The sequence below is a fragment of the Macaca thibetana genome, chromosome 6 (assembly GCF_024542745.1).
Source record: "Macaca thibetana thibetana isolate TM-01 chromosome 6, ASM2454274v1, whole genome shotgun sequence".
Classification (NCBI taxonomy): domain Eukaryota; kingdom Metazoa; phylum Chordata; class Mammalia; order Primates; family Cercopithecidae; genus Macaca; species Macaca thibetana.
The window spans coordinates 5,366,243-5,388,576 of NC_065583.1; the positions used below are offsets into that span (position 1 = coordinate 5,366,243).

The window sequence follows — 22,334 nt, forward strand, 5'->3', positions numbered from 1 at the left end:
TCCTTTTTATTTCTGTGGCACTGGTTGTAATGCCCCCTCTTTCATTTCAGATTTTACTAATTTTTTAAAATTCTATCACTGAGCTATCAATACTGATTTTAGTAATTTGAATCTTCTCTCTTTTTTAATCTAGTTAAGAGTTTGTCAGTTTTGATCTTTTCAAAAACCCAACTCTGTGGCTGGGTGCAGTGGCTCATGCCTGTAATCCTAGTACTCTGTGAGGCAAAGGTGAGAGGATCACTTGAGGCCAAGAGTTCAAGACCAGCCTGGGCAACTTAGCTAGATTCCCACCTCTACAAAAAATAATAAAAAAATTAGCTGAGTATGGTGATGCATGCTTGTTGTCCCAGCTACTTGAGAGGCTGAGGCTGGAGGATGGCTTGAGCCCAGGAGTTCAAGGTTTCAGTAAGCTATAATTGTGCTACTGAGCTCCAGCCTGAGTGACAGAGTGAGACCCTGCCTCAAAACAAATGAAATGTTTAAAAACCTCATATCTTAGTGTTGTTCATTTTTTTCCCTATTCTCCATTTATCTCTGCTCTAATCTTTACTATTACCTCCCTCTGCTAACTTTGGGTTCAGTTTCTTCTTTTCCTACTTTAGATATAGTCAGGTTGTTGGTTTGAGATCTTCTTTTTTAACGTAAGCATTTATTTACATCTGTAACTTCTTAGTGCTGCTTTTGCTGCATCCATGTTTTTGTATGTCGTATTTCCATTTTAATTTGTCTCAAGGTATTTTAAAATTTCCCATGAGATTTTTTTTTTTTCTCTGAACCACTGTTGTGTGTTGTTTAGTTGTCATATATTTGTGTGTTTTCCAGATTTCATTCTGCTGTTGACTTCTAGTTTCATCCCACTGTGATTGGAAGATACTTGGTATAATGTCAATGTTTTTATATTTTGTTTAAGTCTTGTTTTGTGGCCCAACCTGTGGTCTATCTGGAGAAAATTCCATGTACACTTGAGAAGAATGTGTGTTCTGCTGTTTTTGGGTGGAATGTTTTGTATATGTCTATGCTGAAATGGCTTATAGTATTGTTCAAGTCCTCTGTTTTCTTATTGATTTTCTGTCTGGTTATTTTATCCATTATCGAAAGTGGGGTATTGAATCTCCTACTATTATTGTGTTGTCTATTTCTTCTTTCAATTCTGTCAGTGTTTGCTTTATAGATTTAGGAGGTCTGATGTTCAGTGCATATATATTTGTAATTTTTATACCTCCTTGGCGAACTGACCCTTTTATTATATAATGTCCTTCTTTGCCACTTGTAACAGTTTTTGACTTAAAGTCTTTTTGTCATCTATTAGTATAGCCACCCTTGCTCTCTTTGGGTTACCATTTGTGAGGAATATCTTTTCTCATCCTTTCATTTTCAGCAAGTCTTTCTTTCTTTTGTTTTTTAGAGACAGGGTCTTGCTCTGTCACCCAACTGGAGTGTAGTGGCACTATGATAACCTACTGCAGCCTAGAACTCCTGGGCTCACGGGATCCTCCCACCTCAGCCTCCACAGTAGCTGGGACAATAGGTGTGTGCTACCATGCCTACTAATTAAAAACAATTTTTTTTAGAGACAGAGTCTTTCCATGTTGTCTAGGCTGGTCTTGAACTCCTGACTTCAAGCAATCCTTCTACATTGGTCTCCCAAAGTACTGGAATTACAGGCATGAGCCATTGCACCTGGCGACAAGAGTTTGGTATTTGAAAACATAAAGTGAGACTCTTGTAGATGGCATATAGTTGGATCCTGGTTTTTAGTCCATTCAGTTATCTCTGTCTTTTAATTGGGGACTTTAATCTATTTGCATTTAAAATAATTACTGATAGGGAAGAACTTACTATTGCCATATTAATTATTTCCTATATGTCTTGTAGCCTTTTCAGGCCTACTTTCCTTTGTTACTGCCTTCCTTCATTTTTCATTGATTTTTTTTTGCAGTGACATGTTTTGATTTCTTTCTCATTTCCTTTTGGGTATATTCTATAGATATCTTACTTGAAGTTACCATTGAGATTACATAACGTATCTTAAAGTTGTAACAATCTAGTTTAACAACTTCGTTGCATACAAAAACCTCTACTTCTTTACTACTCCACCCCAATTTATGTTATCAATGTCTTAAGTTAGATATTTATATACTGTATACCCATAACTTATTTTATTTTTTGAGACAGAGTCTTGCTCTGTTGCCTAGGCTAGAGTGCAGTGGCACGATTTTGGCTCACTGCAACCTCCACCTTCTGGGTTCAAGCAATTTTTGTGCCTGAGTAGCTGAGACTGCAGGCATGCACCACCACACCCAGCTAATGTTTGTATTTTTAGTACAGACAGGGTTTCACCATGTTGGCTGAGCTGGCCTAGAACTCCCGACCTCAGGTGATACTCCCACCTCAGTCTCCCACTCCAGGAAAGGCACAGTGGCTCATGCCTGTAATCCCAGCACTTTGGGAGGCCGAGGTGGGCGGCCAGGCAGCCCCCATACAAGTCAGTACATTGTATGCATGGTCCACTCTCTTGTTTCTGGCCCAAGGGAAGAGCCAAGGTATGGGAGGTTTTCTCCTGGTTGAACCATGCTTTGCCAGGCAGGGAAAGGCACATGGGCATGTAAAATGCCACAAACTTTCCTAGCACTTTTGATAGACTATGCTCTGGGTTAGGCATTGGCCTGGGCACTGAAGCTTCTTAATTCGGCTCTAGAGTTCTCACAGTGATATTCTGGCCTGTATATGGTTGTTAATTCAGTGTCTCCATGGGGTAACAAGGGCCTGGAGCTTCCTAGTCTACCATCTTGCTGATGTCTCCCAGACTGTTCCTATTTAAAGTCCTCCGTTATTTCACTCCAATCTGGACTAATTGCTTCCTAGGTGCGCTCTTCATCGTAATTTTGGGACTTCTCTTCAATATTCTCCTGGATTAAATCTGATGTTCCCTGGATCCCATGCCTTCCCGCTTTTTTTGATTACTTCCTCATGCCTTTGATACACTACCTCAGTAACCTCCTAAGAAACAGGGTGTGGGGATATATTCTCAAATTCCTGCATAGCTGGAAATGTCTTAATTCTATCCTCACACTTAACTGATAGTTTGGCTATGTACAGAATTCTAAGTTGAAAGTAATTTGTTGTAGCTAATTGCTTTAGGTGAGCAGACAAAAAGTTGGCTATTAAACTCGGGGATCCTTAAAGGTCAGAATGTGGAAGACCTTTTTCCTGTAGCACCAACTCTGCACTAGCTGTCTTTGTTTATTACAGACGGTTCCTTCAGCTTTTTTTTTTTTTTTTTGAGATGGAGTTTCACTCTTGCTGCCCAGGCTGGAGTGCAATGGCATTATCTTGGCTCACTGCAAATTCCACCTCTCGGGTTCAAGCGATTCCCCTGCCTCAGCCTCCTGAGTAGCTGGGATTACAAACATGTGCCACCACACCCAGTTCATGTTGTATTTTTAGTAGAGATGGGGTTTCTCCATGTTGGGCAGGCTGGTCTCAAACTCCCGACCTCATGTGATCTGCCCACCTTGGCCTCCCAAAGTGCTGGGATTACAGGCATGAGCCACCGTGCCCAGCCTCATTAAACTTTTTTAGACAATAAATTCTCTCACTTTTTGCCTGAAGGTGGGTAACCTGGCTACTGATCCTCCTGTCCTCAGTAATGAAGAGGTTGGCTGTTCCATCCACCAACTTTCAAAATAAATATCCAATTACAGCCCACATCTGACTCCTGCCCTCTATTAGATACTGTGTTTCTGAGTCCAAGACCTCTCTGGTGCTCTAAAGGGAAGATTCGTCCTTCCTTGGCTGTAGCCTTTCTACATGTATATGGCTTTCTCTGCCCAGCTTCATCAGTCATTACTCTTACATTCTCTGTAGGTCTCCCTAATCTTCATTCAAATCCACTATCCTTCCCTCTTTTTTATAGCCATGAATTTATAACTTTCTCTATTCATTTACTATTATTTTTAATGGGATCTCAAGGAGAGGGATAAGTAAACATACTAAATCTTGAATTGGAAGACAGCACATACCATTTCAATAGGAATTTTTTGGCAGGGGTGGGAGTATCAGGAGGGAATAATGGTGTAGACTTTATTACCAGATTTACTGTCACTTTTCTTTTCAGACAGGGTCTTGCTCTGTCACCCAGGCTGGAATAGTGTTGTGATCATGGATCACTGGCCTCGACCTCCTAGGCTCAAGCAATTCTCTTGCCTCAGGCTTCCATGTAGCTGGGACCACAGGCATGTGTCACTATGCCTGGTTAATTTTTTATTTTTATTTTTGTAGAGACAGGGTCTCACTTTGTTGCCCAGGCTGGCCTTGAACTTCTGGGCTCAAACTGTCCTCCTGCCTCGGCCTCCAAAAATGTTGGGATTATAGGTATGAGCCATGGCACCTGGTATCACTTTTCTTTACAGTTAAAACTTCCCCTACAGAAGATATAACCTCGTAATTGTTGTTACCTCTTCCTCCATGACGTAGGTGAGCAGTTTCCAGTCCCACTCCACTGTCTTGGCATTGGCTGGATGTAGCCTGAAAGTCAAGTGAAATCAATTAGAATTATGGAGAATTTAGAGGGAGAAGGGATGGGATCTGGAAGGTGATAGAAGGAAGAAGCCTCTTCTTATCCTCCACGCTCTTGCTCACCCTGTGGTATTATACCATGTCAATCTGAGAGTAGTGGAACTTCATTGTTTTTTGCTACCCAGTATCCACTCCCCTTTTGGAAAGCTTTAGTACTATAATTTTGTCTTAAGAAACCAACTCTTCACTACTCTTAACCAATTAGTTTTACCTACCAGAACGCCAAAATGAAGTATATGACTTTTTTAGCCAATCATGCTGTTCTACCCCTCAATTCACAGTGATTGGCTCAAAGATATAGTCATGTCTCTCATTAGGCCAATTAAATCCTGCAAGACTCAATTTCAGAACTCTTGGGTGACTGTAAAGGAAACAGACACTGTCTCCCACTGGAAGTGTCATAAAAGCCTGAGGGTGAGAGGGCTACCACACGCAGCCCCAAAACAGAACCAAAGTAGAGCTGCAAAATGAATCCTGGTAACCATTTTTGTATACTGAATCAAGTCACATCTTACTCCTAGGTTTCTAGTAACAAGAGGCATTACATTCTCTTTTACCAGTAGTTAAGGTCTGCTTGGACTGGGTTTCTTATCATTTGCAATTTAAATAACACTAATATACTAAGTCACCCACTGTGTAACAGGTTAAAAAAGCCTGTCAAGAGAAAGCTATGCCCTGAGTCCAAGATCCCTAGAAGATTCACCAACAGCCAGAGGTTACGGTTCATACTGTTGAATTTTCATGAGAAGCATGTAGGCCTCCTTTAGGACATCCACAGTCTCAGAGCCACTGAGCAAGATTTTCTGGATGATGTGAGCCACAATTTCTCTTGGTGGGTAATGCTGGGGTGACACAAAGTCCATCAAAAACTGCACAGTCCCCAGGGGAAAATTCTCTTCAATGGTATTTGCTACCATTCTTAGTCTTCGATGAGGGATGGGTTCTAATTTTTGACCCTTGTTCTGTAGAGATTAAAAAGAAGGAAATTAGGAGGGATTTCTGTAGAATACAAAAATAAGAGGTTCTAGAATAGGTTGAAGACAGCAACGTTTTCCAGGCATTTGAAATATTTCATAATGAGAAAAAAAAAAGAGGCTGGGTGTAGTAGCTCACACCTGTAATCCCAGCACTTTGGGAGGCCAAGGCAGGTGAACTGCTTGAGGTCAGGAGTTCGAGAGCAGCCTGACCGACATGGTGAAACCCCGTCTCTACTAAAAATATAAAAATTAACCAGACGTGGTGGCATGTGTCTGTAGTCCCAGCTACTTGAAGGCTGAGACATGAGAATTCCTTGAACCTGGAAGGTGGAGGCTGCAGTCAACCGAGGTGGCGCCACTGTACTCCAGCCTAGGTGTCAGAGCGAGACGCCATCTCAAAACAAACAGACAAACAAGAGCTTTAGCTAAAAAACTTTTAATGACATGGGAAAAAGCTTATATAAAGTTAAAAAATCAGAATTCAATATTATACATATAACTTGATTTCATCTATGTTAAAATATAGCATAGACAGAAAAATACAAATGGGTCAAGAGGTAGCCTAGGTTGATTTTGGGGTGAGGGTAACTAGAGACTTAGGGATAGCTGTGATACTATATCAGATACTGAAATAGATAAGAAAGAAGTTTTAAATTCATTTTGTTGTTAGGAGAAGAATTCCATTTTTTTTTTTTTTGTGAGAAGAGTAACTATTAAGTTGCTTCTTCCCCCAAAAAATATGTATATAAAGACTGTGACAGAATATGTGAAAAGTGATTTTCTATTATGTGGGTGGTAGAATTAGAGGTGATTTTTTCTGTATGTGCTCTTCCATATTTTTCAACTTGTCCATAATACACACTTATTACTTTTATAATTAAAATTAAACAATTTTAAAGTTTGATTGATATGAGGATTTAATAACAATAAATTTTGAACTTTTTTTTTTTTTTTTTTTTTGAGACAGAGTCTCGCTCTGTCGTCCAGGCTGGAGTGCAGTGGCGCGACCTCGGCTCACTGCAAGCTCCGCCTCCCGGGTTCCCGCCATTCTCCTGCCTCAGTCTCCCGAGTAGCTGGGACTACAGGCGCCTCCACCTCGCCCGGCTAGTTTTTTGTATTTTTTTTTTTTTTTTTTGAGACAGAGTCTCGCTCTGTCGCCCAGGCTGGGGTGCAGTGGCCGGATCTCAGCTCACTGCAAGCTCCGCCTCCCGGATTTATGCCATTCTCCTGCCTCAGCCTCCCGAGTAGCTGGGACTACAGGCGCCCGCCACCTCGCCCGGCTAGTTTTTTGTATTTTTTAGTAGAGACGGGGTTTCACCGTGTCAGCCAGGATGGTCTCGATCTCCTGACCTTGTGATCCGCCCTTCTTGTCCTCCCAAAGTGCTGGGATTACAGGCTTGAGCCACCGCGCCCGGCCTGAACTCTTAATTTTTTTTTTTTTTTTGAGATAGTCTTGCTCTGTCACCCAGGCTGGAGTACAGTGGCATGATCATGGCTCACTGCAACCTCTGCCTCCCAGGATCAAGCCGTTCTCCCACCTCAGCCTCCTGAGTAGCTGGGACTATAGGTGTATGCCACCACGCTCGGCTAATTTTCTTTGTATTTTTAGTAGAGACAGTTTCGCCATGTTGCGCAGGCTGGTCTCGAACTTGTGAGCTCAAGCAATCAAGCCTGTCTTGGCTTCCCAAAGTGCTGGGATTACAGGTGTGAGCCATCGTGTCCGGCCTTAAACAATTATTTTATTTATTTATTTATTTATTTGAGATGGAATCTCACTCTGTCGCCCAGGCTGGAACGCAGTGGCGCGATCTGGGCTCACTGCAAGTTCCGCCTCCCGGATTCACACCATTCTCCTGCCTCAGCCTCCAGAGTAGCTAGGACACAGGTGTGTACCACCATGTTCAGCTAATTTTTCAATTTTTTATAGAGGGGGTTTCACCATGTTGTCCAGGCTGGTCTCAAACTCCTGGGCTCAAGCAATCCACCTACCATGGCCTCCCAAGATGCTTGGGTTACAGGCATGAGCCACCATACCCAGCACTGAAGACTTAATTGATCCACAACCAGTTCTTACAATAATCTTAGGAAATACATACTATTATTATTCCTATTTTATAAATAAAGAAACTGAGATTTGGAGGGTAAGCATTTGTCATACAACAAATGGCAGAAGCTGGTTTCAAACACAGGTGGCATAAACTTCAGAGCCATCCTCTCAACCCCTACTCCCCATAAACAACAAAAATAGTAAGTGTATATATTAAAAATCCCAATTATTAAAATAAGTAAAATGCCTATGTATAAAAAGGCAACTGGGAAGGAAATACATCAAATTATTCACAATAATAAATGCTGTCTGGGCCGGGCGCAGTGGCTCACGTCTGTAATCCCAGAACTTTCGGAGGCCGAGGTGGCTGGATCACTTGAGGTCAGGAGCTCAAGACCAGCCTGGCCAACATGGTGAAACCCTGTCTCTACTAAGAGTACAGAAAATTAGCCGGCAGTGGTGGCGGGTGCCTGTAATCCCAGCTACGTGGGAGGCTGTGGCAGGAGAATAATCGCTTGAACCTGGGAGGCGGAGGTTGTAGTAAGCTGAGATTGTACCACTGTACTCCAGCCTGGGTGACAGGGTGAGACTCCATCTCAAAAAAAAAAAAAAAAAAAAAAAAAAAGAAGAAAAAAAGAATGATCAGGCAGAGGCATTCAGAAGGAGAAGACATAAAACATATTAGAAGATGTAATAATTTTAAAAAAGAGAAAAAAAATCATTCCCCAAGGTCAAATCAGTATGAATCCTTGGCTCCTGCCTACCTGGATCTCTGCTTGAATGAGGAGAGCATACCTTTTGACAATGAACTATTTCAAGCTGGTTTTCTTAATATGGGGATGGGATGTACGTAACTAAAAAACACTTCATACTGTGGAACTTAGCCACAGTTATTTTCCCTGACACATCTAGTTTCCTTCTCATAAATCAATGATGACCAATGGAAAGTAGCATTCCCACTCATGTCTTAAAATTGAGTTTCCTCCCCCAAAGTCAGCAAGTAATAATTTTGGAGGCCCTTAAGTGATAGAGTATTATTATGTCTGTGATATGGAAGCTATAATAAGGGCATCAGGAAGGGAAAGCATAGGAGTTGAAGATAAAAATTTATTTATTTTTTTGAGACAGAGTCTTGCTCTGTGGCCAAGGCTGGAGTGCAGTGGTGCAGTCTCAGCTCACTGCAACCTCCACCTCCCAGATTCAAGTGATTCTCCTGCCTCAGCCTCCTGAGTAGCTGGGATTATAGGTGCCTGCCACCACATCCAGCTAGAAGACAAGAATTTACATAAGGCCTACGATGAGCCCAACACCCTGACACTTTACATGTATGACCCCGTGAGGTATGTTATTACTTCCGTTTTACAGATAGGAAATCTAAGGCTCAAGAAGGTAAAGTGCCCTGCCAGCCGCAGTGGCTCACGCCTGTAATCCCTGCACTTTGGGAGGCTGAGGTGGGTGGATCATGAGGTCAGGAGATCGAGACCATCCTGGCTAACACGATGAAACCCTGTCTCTACTAAAAATACAAAAAATTAGCCGGGTGTGACAGCATGCGCCTGTAGTCCCAGCTACTAGGGAGGCTGAGGTAGGAGAATCTCTTGAACTTGGGAGGTGGAGGTTGCAGTGAGCCAAGATTGTGCCACTGCACTCTAGCCTGGGAGACAGAGTGAGACTTCATCTCAAAAAAAAAAAAAAAAAAAAGTGACAGTTTTTAAGTGTAGGGCTAAAATTTGAACCCAGATCTGGGCCTCTACACTGAATGGGTCTTCAGAAGTGGAAGAAAGGTAAGAAATTTCATTTACGTATGAAATTTCATTAATTTGACCTGTCCTCTCATGCACGGACTCCAGTCACACTGACCTTCTCCTAGGCCTAGGGAAAGGACACCCAATCCCTAGGGGAAGATGTTAGCTCACCTCTCTTGTGTCTTTATCCGGTATTAGTGTCTGAAAGAAGAGGTGATGAACCGGAGGTCGTAAGAAGTACTTCAGTCTATGCAGGCATGGTCTGTTGTACAACCCACCTTGTGGTGTTCGTGCTTGTACATGGGCCGACCTGAGTTTGGCAGGCTCTGACAGTGATATTTCTTTTCTGGCTGGGGTTTCCATGACAGAGAGCCAAGGAACTTTCTCTAAGGGAGTTTCAGACAGTGGGCTGGGAGAGCAGCTTGGAGAAGACGGAGCTGAGATATCCATAGGCATGTCACGGTTCTGTACACCATTCTGGGTAGAGTCAGGCCTGTCTCCTGGTAAGTGAGGGATGTCTCTAGGTGAGTGTGTCACATCCCCTGATGAGTGTGGCCTGTCTCCAGGTGAATGTAACACATCTCCCGGTAAGTGTGGCATGCCCCCTGGTGACGGTGGTACATCTGGTGACGGTGAAGCATCACTTGATGACTGTGGCACATCTTCTGGTGACCCTAGCATGTCTCCTGATGACTGTGGCACATCTGGTGATGGTGGCATGTTTCCGGGTGACCGTGGTACATCTCCTGGTGACTGTGGCATGTCTTGCACGTATGCCACATCTTGTGGATGTAATATGTTTTGAGGTGGGCCTGGTACATCTTGAGGTAGGCCCAGAGAGTCTTGAGGTGGGCTTGGTGAGTGTTGAGGATGCCATAATGAGTCTTGAGGTGGGCTTGGGATATTCTGCCCAGGGCATGGCACTTCTTGAGGTGGGTGAGTTAGAGCTGGTAGTTGGCACTGCATGGTTTGTGATGGGCATGACAAAGCTCGTGGTGGGCATGAGGAGGCTCGTGGTGGACATGGTGAGGCTCTCAGTGGGCACGGCAAAGCTTGGAGGGCACATGGCAAGGCTTGTGGTGGGCGAGGCACATCTTGCTGTGGGCATGGCAAGGGTGCTTTTTGATTGCTGCTGCTGCTGCTGCTGCTACTATTATTGCTTGTTGGGGAGAGGGAGCTAACATCTGAAGACAGCTGTAGGCCTGCCAAGAAGCTGAGGTTACCTGTGAATGTGGCTGAGCTACAATTAGGCTCTGTTGGATAAACAGAGCTTCCACTGATGGATGTAGCGGGTGGGGGACCGACAAAGGTGTTTTTTTCCACTAGGTCCAAATCTACAGGATCACTGTTAATGATTCTCCGTGCTGTAGGCTGAGAGCTTCTGTCCACCTGCCCTTCCATCGCCTCTTTGCCAGAGAGGCGGGCACATGTCTGAAGACTGGTTGGCTCCTTCTGGGAAGGAGTGACAGGTTCTAAAGTTAAGTCAAGAGTGGCAATAGGTCTATTTTCTCCCTCAGCTCCTGTCAGGTCAATCACACACAGTCCATTGCGATCTTTTGTCCTTGGTCTGGTCTCTCTAGTTAAGTCAATGAAGTCCTGTTGAAGGATTGTATGAAGAGAAGAGGTCAAGATGGCAGTATTAGCTTTATCTGAGATGACTTAAGTCTTAGCTTTTAAGGATAAGCATTACTTTACCATTTCACCTCACTGATAAGTTACACATCTTGTATAACATAAGCAATAGTATTGCTAAAGCTGTCAATTTCTATACCTTCTTAAATTCTCCAAATGCCACAGGCACATGACTAGGATCATAGTGGGATTTTTTTTTTTCTGGTCCAAGGAGGACAGGGGAGTAGTAGGAGATATTCCAACCTTGAGTCACAAAGCAAAAAGCAACCTTTGTTTGGAAGGTCAAATACACAGGATAACCTACAACAAAAGCTAAATAAGAAGTGAAACAAATGTAAGAGAACCTATGTGCTAAGAACATGTTGAGTATTTTCACATCTCTTTAATTTTCACAACGACCTGATAAGGTAGGCATTATCAATCTATCATACAGATGGGGAAACTAGAGTTCAGAGGGGTTATCTACCTTAAGATTATACAGCTAAGTAGCAGAGACAGACATTCAAACACAGATCTGTCTACTTCTTTCCCTGTGAGGGCCTAGGAATGTACAACTTGATTCAATATGTAATCAGCCTAGAAACAGATATGAAAGATAATATAACAAGGGTAATAACACCAATAGTGTAAGTCTGAACTCTAAGTAAGTAAATTAATGAAAACTTCGGATATCCACTTCCATTCCTTGGCAAATTGATCAGGCTATTCACAAAGCCTAATGATACAGTACAGAGGTATTGTAATCAACCCCTGTACCATAAGCCTAGAAAACTATTGCTCTATCTTCCAGGTGTCTTCTCACTTACTTGGATACTATCACCATTGGTACTTTAGGGCCCTGAGGCTAGCAATACTATTGCTGCTCCAACAGCTACCATGCTATTTCTCTTAATAGATGGTCACCATTGTCAACAGCACCAAAGCAGAATACAGAATTCTGGGTAGGTCAAGTGAGAAGCTGGCATCCTGGAATAGGGATTCCCTCATCCTGGAATAGGGATTGCTTGGTGAAACCTAATGCCTCATTCTTAGGAAGCAGCCATATGGTATCACCACCTTCAGTGGCTTGGCTTGCAATGGCTAGTAGAACTGAATATAAATAGCTGAAAGGCCATCAAAGGTCCGAACTCAACTCCTCTCCCATAGCCAACTGCTAAAATGCAACATCACCAGGTCTCTCCCATTTATTTATTTATTTAATTTAATTTTTTCTTGAGATGGAGTCTCGCTCTGTCAGCCTAGGCTGAGCAGTGGTGCAATCTTGGCTCACTGCAAACTCTGCCTCCCAGGTTCAAGCGATTCTCCTGCCTCAGCCCCCCAAGTAGCTGGGATTACAGGTGTATGCCAACACACCAGACTAATTTTTGTATTTTTAGTAGAGATGGGGTTTCACCATGTTGGCCAGGCTGGTCTCGAACTCCTGACCTCAGGTGATCTGCCCGCTTTGGCCTCCCAAAGCGCTGGGATTACAGGCATGAGACACTGTGCCTGGACTATTTAAAACCCATCACTGGCTAGGTACGGTAGATTACCTAGGGCCTAGGAATGTTTGCTTTTGTCCTTTTTTTTTTGAGATGGAGTCTCGCTCTGTCGCCCAGGCTGGAGTGCAGTGGCCGGATCTCAGCTCACTGCAAGTTCCGCCTCTCGGGTTTACGCCATTCTCCCGCCTCAGCCTCCCGAGTAGCTGGGACTACAGGCGCCCACCACCTTGCCCAGCTAGTTTTTTGTATTTTTTAGTAGAGAAGGGGTTTCACTGTGTTAGCCAGGATGGTCTCGATCTCCTGACCTCATGATCCACCCGTCTTCGCCTCCCAAAGTGCTGGGATTACAGGCTTGAGCCACCGCGCCCGGCCTGCCTTTGTCCTTTTACCTAGAATGACTATTATCCCTTTGATTGTTTGGAGTTTTTTGTCTTTCAAGACACAGCACAGATACCATTATGTGTGAAATCCTTTCAGATGACTTCTCCTCCCAGGTTAAACTAACCCCTTCCTCTACCATGTCTCCACTGAACCCATGCAAACCTCTCTCTTTATCCTCAAGAATTTAATGATATTGAAAATAGAAATGTATTTTTACTTCATTTTCCAATTATGCATCACTACTATAAATATACTTGATTTGCATATATCAATACTGTATTCTGCAACCTTGCTAAGTTCACATACTAGTTTGAGTAAACTTTTTTTATCTATTCCTTAGGATTTCTTTTTTTTTTTTCCTTTTTTATTCTTTCAATTTATTTTATTTTTCTAAGTGTTTGCTTACATTTTACTTTTATTTTTATTTTTTACTTTTTTTATTATAAGTTCTAGTATACATGTGCACAACGTGCAGGTTTGTTACATATGTATACATGTGCCATGCTGGTGTGCTGCACCCATTAACTCATCATTTACATTAGGTATGGTATATCTCCTAATGCTATCCCTCCCCCATCTCCCCACCCCACAACAGGCCCTGGTGTGTGATGTTCCCCTTCTTGTGTCCAAGTGTTCTCATTTTTCAATTCCCACCTATGAGGGAGAACATGTGGCGTTTGGTTTGCTGAGAATGATGGTTTCCAGCTTCATCCATGTCCCTACAAAGGACATGAACTCATCCTTTTTCACGGCTGCATTGTATTCCATGGTGTGTATGTGCCACATTTTCTTAATCCAGTCTATCACTGATGGACATTTGGGTTGGTTCCAAGTCTTTGCTATTGCGAAGTGCCACAGTAAACATACGTGTGCATTGTCTTTATAACAGCATGATTTATAATTCTTTGAGTATATACCCAGTAATAGGATGGCTGGGTCAAATGGTATTTCTAGTTCTAGATCCTTGAGGAATCACCACGCTGTCTTCCACAATGGTTGAACTAGTTTACAGTCCCACCAACAGTGTAAAAGTGTTCCCATTTCTCCACATCCTCTCCAGCACCTGTTGTTTCCTGACTTTTTAATGATAGCCATTCTGACTGGTGTGAGATGGTGTCTCATTGTGATTTTGATTTGCGTTTGATAGCCAGTGATGATGAGCATTTTTTCATGTGTCTGTTGGCTGCATAAATGTCTTCTTTTGAGAAGTGTCTGTTCATATCCTTCACCTGCTTTTTGATGGGGTTGTTTGATTTTTTCTTGTAAATTTGTTTAAATTCTTTGTAGATTCTGGATATTAGCCCTTTGTTAGATGAGTAGATTGCAAAAATGTTCTCCCATTCTGTAGGTTGCCTGTTCACTCTGATGGCAGTTTCTTTTGATGTGCAGAAGCTCTTTAGTTTAATTAGATCCCATTTGTCAATTTTGGCTTCTGTTGCCATTGCTTTTGGTGTTTTAGACATGAAGTCTTTGCCCATGCCTATGTCCTGAATGGTATTGCCTAGGTTTTCTTCCAGGGTTTTTATGGTTTTAGGTCTAACATTTAAGTCTTTAACCCATCTTGAGTTAATTTTTGTATAAGATGTAAGGAAAGGATCCAGTTTCAGCTTTCTACATATGGCTAGCCAGTTTCCCCAGCACCATTTAATAAATAGGGAATCCTTTTTTCCCATTTCTTGTTTTGGTCAGGTTTGTCAAAGATCAGATGGCTGTAGATGTGTGGTATTATTTCTGAGGGCTCTGTTCTGTTCCATTGGTCTATATCTCTGTTTTGGTACCAGTACCATGCTGTTTTGGTTACTGTAGCCTTGTAGTATAGTTTGAAGTCAGGTAGTGTGATGCCTCCAGCTTTGTTCTTTTTGCCTAGGATTGTCTTGGCAATGCAGGTTCTTTTTTGGTTCCGTATGAACTTTAGTTTTTTTCAATTCTGTGAAGAAAGTCATTGGTAGCTTAATGGGGATGGCATTGAATCTATAAATTACCTTGGGCAGTATGGCCATTTTCACAATTGATTCTTCGTATCCATGGGCATGGAATGTGCTTCCATTTGCTTGTGTCGTCTTTTATTTCATTGAGCAGTGATTTGTAGTTCTCCCTGAAGAGGTCCTTCACATCCCTTGTAAGTTGGATTCCTAGGTATTTTATTCTCTTTGAAGCAACTGTGAATGAGAGTTCATTCATGATTTGGCTCTCTGTTTGTCTGTTATTGGTGTATAGGAATGCCTGTGATTTTTTTCACATTGATTTTGTATGCTGAGACTTTGCTGAAGTTGCTTATCAGCTTAAGGAGATTTTGGGCTGAGATGATGGGGTTTTCTAAATATACAATCATGTCATCTGCAAATAGGGACAATTTGACTTCCTCTATTTCTTTCTCCTGATTGTCCTGGCCAGAACTTCCAACACTATGTTGAATAGGAGTGGTGAGAGAGGGCATCCCTGTCTTGTGCCAGTTTTCAAAGGGAATGCTTCCCGTTTTTGCCCATTCAGTATGATATTAGCTGTGGGTTTGTCATAAATAGCTCTAGATACGTTCATCAATACCTAATTTATTGTGAGTTTTTAGCATGAAGGGCTGTTGAATTTTGTCGAAGGCCTTTTCTGCATCTATTGAAATAATCATGTGGTTTCTGTCTTTGGTTCTGTTTATATGATGGATTACATTTATTGATCTGCGTATGTTGAACAAGCCTTGCATCCCAGGGATGAAACCCACTTGATCATGGTGGATAAGCTTTTTGATGTGCTGCTGGATTCAGTTTGCCAGTATTTTATTGAGGATTTTTGCATCGATGTTCATCAGGGATATTGGTCTAAAATTCTCTTTTTTTGTTGTGTCTCTGCCAAGCTTTGGTATCAGGAAGATGCTGGCCTCATAAAATGAGTTAGGGAGGATTCCCTCTTTTTCTATTGATTGGAATAGTTTCAGAAGGAATGGTACCAGCTCCTCCTTGTACCTATGGTAGAATTTGGCTGTGAATCCATCTGGTCGTGGACTTTTTTGGCTGGTAGGCTATTAATTATTGTCTCAATTTCAGACCCTGTTATTGGTCTATTCAGGGATTCAACTTCTTCCTGGTTTAGTCTTAGAAGGGTGTATGTGTCCAGGAATTTATCCATTTCTTCTAGATTTTCTAGTTTATTTGCATAGAGGTGCTTAGAGTATTCTCTGATGGTAGTTTGCATTTCTGTGGGATCAGAGGTGATAACCCCTTTATCATTTTTTATTGCGTCTATTTGAATCTTCTCTCTTTTCTTCTTTATTATTCTTGCTAGCAGTCTATAATTTTGTTGATCTTTTAAAAAAATCAGCTCCTGGATTCATTGATTTTTTTGAAGGGTTTTTTGTGTCTCTATCTCCTTCAGTTCTGCTCTGATCTTAGTTATTTCTTGCCTTCTGCTACCTTTTGAATGTGTTGTTCTTGCTTCTCCAGTTCTTTTAATTGTGATGTTAGGGTGTCAATTTTAGATCTTTCCTGCTTTCTCTTGTGGGCATTTAGTGCTATAAATTTCCCTCTACACACTGCTTTAAATGTGTCCCAGAGATTCTGGTATGTTGTGTCTTTGTTCTCATTGGTTTCAAAGAACATCTTTATTTCTGCCTTCATTTCGTTAGGTACCCAGTAGGGTACGTAACCTGCTCATTCAGGAGCAGGTTGTTTGGTTTCCATGTAGTTGAGTGGTTTTGAGTGAGTTTCTTAATCCTGAGTTCCAGTTTGATTGCACTGTGGTCTGAGAGACAGTTTATTATATTTTCTGTTCTTTTATATTTGCTGAGAAGTGCTTTACTTTCAACTATGTGGTCAATTTTGGAATAAGTGCGATGTGGTGCTGAGAAGAATGTATATTCTGTTGATTTGGGGTGGAGAGTTCTGTGGACGTCTATTAGGTCCGCTTGGTGCAGAGTTGAGTTCAATTCCTGGATATTCATGTTAACTTTCTGTCTCGTTGATCTGTCTAATGTTGACAATGGGGTGTTTAAGTCTCCCCTTATTATTGTGTGGGAGTCTAAGTCTCTTTGTAGGTCTCTAAGGACTTGCTTTATGAATCTGGGTGCTCCTGTATTGGGTGCATATATATTTAGGATAGTTAGCTCTTCTTGTTGAATTGATCCCTTTACCATTATGTAATGGCCTTCTTTGTCTCTTTTGATCTTTGTTGGTTCAAAGTCTGTTTTATCAGAGACTAGGATTGCAATCCCTGCTTTTCTTTTGCTTTCCATTTGCTTGGTAGATCTTCCTCTATCCCTTTATTTTGAGCCTATGTGTGTCTCTGCACGTGAGATGGGTCTCCTGAATACAGCACACTGATCGGTCTTGACTCTTTATCCAATTTGCCAGTCTGTGTCTTTTAACTGGTGCATTTAGCCCATTTACATTTAAGGTTAATATTGTTATGTGTGAATTTGATCCTGTCATTATGACGTTAGCTGGTTATTTTGCTCGTTAGTTGATGCAGTTTCTTCCTAGCCTCGATGGTCTTTACAATTTGGCATGCTTTTGCAGTGGCTGGTACCAGTTGCTCCTTTCCATGTTTAATGCTTCCTTCAGGAGCTCTTGTAAGGCAGGCCTGGTGGTGACAAAATCTCCCAGCATTTGCTTGTCTGTAAAATATTTTATTTCTCCTTCACTTATGAAGCTTAGTTTGGCTGGATATGAAATTCTGGGTTGAAAATTCTTTTCTTTAAGAATGTCAAATATTGGCCCCCACTCTCTTCTGCCTTGTAGAGTTTCTGCTGAGAGATCTGCTGTTAGTTTGATGGGCTTCCCTTTGTGGATAACCCAACCTTTCTCTCTGGCTGCCCTTAACATTTTTTCCTTCATTTCAACTTTGGTAAATCTGACAATTATGTGTCTTGGAATTGCTCTTCTCGAGGAGTATCTTTGTGGCATTCTCTGTATTTCCTGAATTTGAATGTTGGCCTGCCTTGCTAGGTTGGGGAAGTTCTCCTGGATAATACCCTGAAGAGTGTTTTCCAACTTGGTTCCATTCTCCCCATCACTTTCAGGTACACCAATCAGACGTAGATTTGGTCTTTTCACATAGTCCCATATTTCTTGGAGGCTTTGTTTAACTCTTTTTTTCTCTAAACTTCTCTTCTTGCTTCATTTCATTCATTTGATCTTCAATCACTGATAACCTTTCTTCCAGTTGATCAAATCGGCTACTGAAGCTTGTGCATGCGTCACGTAGTTCTTGTGCCATGGTTTACAGCTCCATCTGGTCATTTAAGGACTTCTCCACACTGGTTATTCTAGTTAGCCATTCATCCAATCTTTTTTCATGGTTTTTAGCTTCTTTGCGATGGGTTCGAACATCCTCCTTTAGCTTGGAGAAGTTTGATCGTCTTAAGTCTTCTTCTGTCAACTCATCAAAGTCATTCTCCGTCCAGCTTTGTTCTGTTGCTGGCAAGGAGCTGCATTCCTTTGGAGGAGAAGAGGCGCTCTGATTTTTAGAATTTTCAGCTTCTCTGCTCTGGTTTCTCCCCATCTTTGTGGTTTTATCTACCTTTGGTCTTTGATGATGGTAACGTACAGATGGGGTTTTGATGTGGATGTCCTGTTTGTTAGTTTTCCTTCTAACAGTCAGGACCCTTAGCTGCAGGTCTGTTGGAGTTTGCTGGAGGTCCACCCCACACCCTGTTTGTCTAGGTATCACCAGCAGAGGTTGCAGAACAGCAAATATTGCAGAATAGCAAATGTTGCTGCCTGATCATTCCTCTGGAAGCTTCATCTCAGAGGGGCACCTGGTCGTGTGAGGTGTCAGTCGGCCCCTACTGAGAGGTGCCTCACTGTTAGGCTACTCGGGGGTCAGGGACCCACTTGAGGAGGCAGTCTGTCCATTCTCAGATCTCAAACTCGGTTCTGGGAGAACCACTACTCTCTTCAAAGTTGTCAGACAGGGACATTTAAATCTGCAGAAGTTTTTGCTACCTTTTGTTCAGCTATGCCCTGCCCTCAGAGGTACAGTCTACAGAGGCAGGCAGGCCTCCTTGAGCTGCGGTGGGTTCCACCCAGTTCAAGTTTCCTGGCTGATTTGTTTACCTACTCAAGCCTCAGCAATGGCCGGCGCTCCTCCCCAGACTTGCTGCCACCTTGCAGTTTGATCTCAGACTGCTGTGCTAGCAATGAGTGAGGCTCCATGGGCGTGGGACCCTCCGAGCCAGGCGCGGGATATAATCTCCTGGTGTGCCGTTTGCTAAGACCGTTGGAAAAGCACAGTATTAGGGTGGGAGTGACCCGATTTTCCAGGTGCCATCTGTCACAGCTTCCCTTGGCTAGGAAATGGAATTCCCTGACACCTTGTGCTTGCTGGGTGAGGCAATGCCTCGCCCTGCTTTGGCTCTCGCTCAGTGGGCTGCACCTACTGTCCTGCACCCACTGTCCGACAAGCCCCAGTGAGATGAACCCAGTACCTCAGTTGGAAATGCAGAAATCACCTGTCTTTTGCATTGCTTACGCTGGGGGCTGTAGACTGGAGTTGTTCCTATTCGGCCATCTTGGAACCTAGGATTTCTATATACATTTCTATATATGTGTTGTCTGCAAATAAGTCTTACTTCCTTTCCAATCTGTATATATATATTTTTTGCCTTATTACAATTGCTAAGGCATTCAGTATAATTCTGAATAGAAGTGCCAAGAACAGACATTCTTGCTTTTTGCTTTTTGAGATGGGGTCTTGCTATGTCACACAGGCTGGAGTGCAGTGGCATGATCCTATGACCTCAGCCTCCTGTGTAGCAGGGACTGCAGGTGCGTACCTCCAAGCCCAGCTTTTTTTTTTTTTCATAGAGATGTGATGTCACTACAGACTGGTCTTGAACTCCTGGGCTCAAGGAATCCTCTTGCCTTGGTCTCCCAAAGTGGTGGGATGACCAGCGTGAGCCACTGTGCCTGGCCATTGCTTTTTCTTTTTCTTTTTATAAGTACATAGTAGATACATAAATATATAATATAATATATATAATAATTGTATATTATATATATTTATGGGGTACCTGAGACATTTTGAGACAGAAATATTTTGAGACATTATATAATGTGTAACAATCACATCAGGGCAAATGAGTATCCATCACCTCAAGAATTCATTTCTTTGTCAAGAACATTCCAATTATACTCCCTCAGTCATTCTGAAATGTATAATAAAATATTGCTTACTGTAGTCACCTTGTTGTGCTATCAAATACTAGATCTTATTCATTGTATCTAACAATATTTTTGTACCCAATAACCATCCATTCTCTCCCAACCCCCTACTCCCCTTCCTAGCCTCTGGTAACCATCATTCTACTCACTATCGCCATAAGCCTAATTTTTACCTCCCACAAACAGTGAGGACATGCAAAATTTGTCTTTCTGTGCCTAACTTATTTCACTTAACAGAATGCTGTCCAGTTCTGGAAGGTTATTAATAATTATTGATTCAATTTCTTTATTGGATATAGGTCTACTTAAATTATCTACTCATACACCTTTTTTTTTTTTTTTTTTTTTTGCGACAGAGCCTTGCTCTGTCACCCAGGCTGGAGCACAGTGGTGCGATCTTGGCTCACTGCAACCTCCGCCTCCAGGGTTCAAACGATTCTCAGGCCTCAGCCTCCTGAGTAGCTTAGATTACAGGTGCCTGCCACCATGACTGGCTGATTTTTGTATTTTTAGTAGAGACAGGGTTTCGCCATGTTGGCCAGGCTGGTCTCGATCTCCTGACCTCAGGTGATCTGCCCACCTTGGCCTCCCAAAGTGCTGGGATTACAGGCGTGAGCCACCATGCCTGGCCCCTCTTTCCTCTTCCCTCTCCTCCTGGTGCTGTGAGCTGTGCTGCCTGAAGTTGGGGAAGCGGTGACATAAGCTTTCCCTTGGCTGCCCCAGCTGGTGTCTCACTGTATTGTGTGGACCCCAAATCCCCTGGTTCTGAGCCTAACACAGCACCAGGTCTCGTGCAGGAATTGCAGTCCTTGTGGCCTAGACTGCCTTTCAAATGTATTTAGCACACCAGAGCACCTTAGCCCATGGTGGTGGGGCTAGCTGGAACTCAAGTTCCGACTGCTAGGATGGACGATTTGCCTCTGGCTATGTGTGTTCTAAATGCTCCTGCTGTGGGCACCAGCCAAATTCTGCCGTGTGTTGTTTTCTGCTGTGACAGAGCTGCAGTGAGTTCCAATGCAAACTCCCACAATCACTTCACTTTCCCTTTCCCAAGCACATAGATTCTCTCTCCACATCATACTGCACTGCTGGAGGATGGAGGAGGGGTGGTATAGGCAATTAAAGACTACCTTTCCTAACCTCTTCAGTGCCTCTTTCCTTAATATGTTAAAACCAGGTACTGTGATTGCTCACCTGTGTTTTAGTTCTTATGAGAGTGTTTTCTTGTGTGGATAGTTGTTCAAGTTGGTGTTCTTGCTGGGGGGAAACTGCTGGAGGGTTCTATTCAGCCATCTTGTTCTGCCTCCCCTGCCTATTCTTGAACTTAGAAGAAAGAATTTCAGACTTCCATCATTAAGTATAATTCCAGCTGTGGGGTTTTCACAGATGCCTTTAAGGAAGTTCCTTTCTTTTCCTAGTTTACTCAGAATTTAAATTTGGAATAGCTTTTAATTTTGTCAAATGCTTCTTCGGCATCTGTTAAGATGATGATGATTTTTTGTTCTACTAATATCAGAATTTATATTGATTGATTTTCTAGTGTTAAATTAACCTTGCAATCCTGGGAAATCTTCTCTTGGTTATGATGTATTGTTCTTTTCCTATATTGATGGGCTTCAGTGAATTGATATTCTGTTAATAATTTTTGCATATTTATCCTGGGCACAGTGGCGCATGCCTGTAATCCCAGCACTTTGGAAGGCCTAGGTGGGAGGATCTCTTGAGCTCAGGAGTTCAAGACCAGCCTGGGCAACAAAGCAAGACCTCATCTCTACAAAAAAAAAAATAAATAAATAAACTAGCTGGGCGGGGTGGTGCATGCCTGTGATCCCAGCTACTTGGGAAGCTTAGAAGGGAGGACTGCTTAAACCTAGAAGGTCAAGGCTGCACTCTGGCCTGGGCAATAGAGTAAGGCCTTGTCTCTAAGAAAAATAAATTTGCATGTTTATGTCGGATTTTTATTTGTAATTTTCTTTTTTTGTAATTTCTTTTTCTGTTTTTGTTATCAGAGTAAAACTGAATTCATAAAATAACTTGAGAAACAGTCCCACCCCTTCTATTTAAGTTGTGTTTGAATGGTACTATGTCTTTCTTAAATATTTGGTGAAATTCACCAGTGAAGCTCTTTGCACCTGAAATTTGCTTTTCAGGAAAGGTACAAATTAAAATTACAAGTTCAATTTCTTTAGTAGACATAGGGCTATCAATATTTTATCTGCCTTCTTGTGTTAGTTTTATGACTTGTGTTTTTCCAGAAATGTGTCCATTTCATTTAAAATATCAAATTTATTGGCATAAAATTGTTCATAATATTCCCTTATCAACTTTATAATTCTATACTC

The 22,334-nt window shown here is 42.3% G+C and overlaps 1 protein-coding gene across 5 annotated transcripts in view; it reads right to left on the reverse strand.

Moving 5' to 3' along the window:
* SIMC1 (SUMO interacting motifs containing 1) overlaps window positions 1–22,334 on the reverse strand; it is a 91,510-nt gene that overhangs the window by 37,790 nt on the left and 31,386 nt on the right. For all 5 annotated transcript variants that reach the window (XR_007726299.1, XR_007726301.1, XM_050793162.1 and 2 more), the window contains exons 2-4: window positions 9,519–10,943; window positions 5,308–5,540; window positions 4,458–4,527 (exon numbers count right to left, since the gene is read on the reverse strand). Coding sequence is in view for 3 of the 5 variants with exons in the window: in XM_050793162.1 (XP_050649119.1) it covers window positions 4,458–4,527; window positions 5,308–5,540; window positions 9,519–10,943 (1,728 nt within the window). In the remaining 2 variants the exon portion in view is untranslated. The remainder of the gene's footprint in view (window positions 1–4,457; window positions 4,528–5,307; window positions 5,541–9,518; window positions 10,944–22,334) is intronic.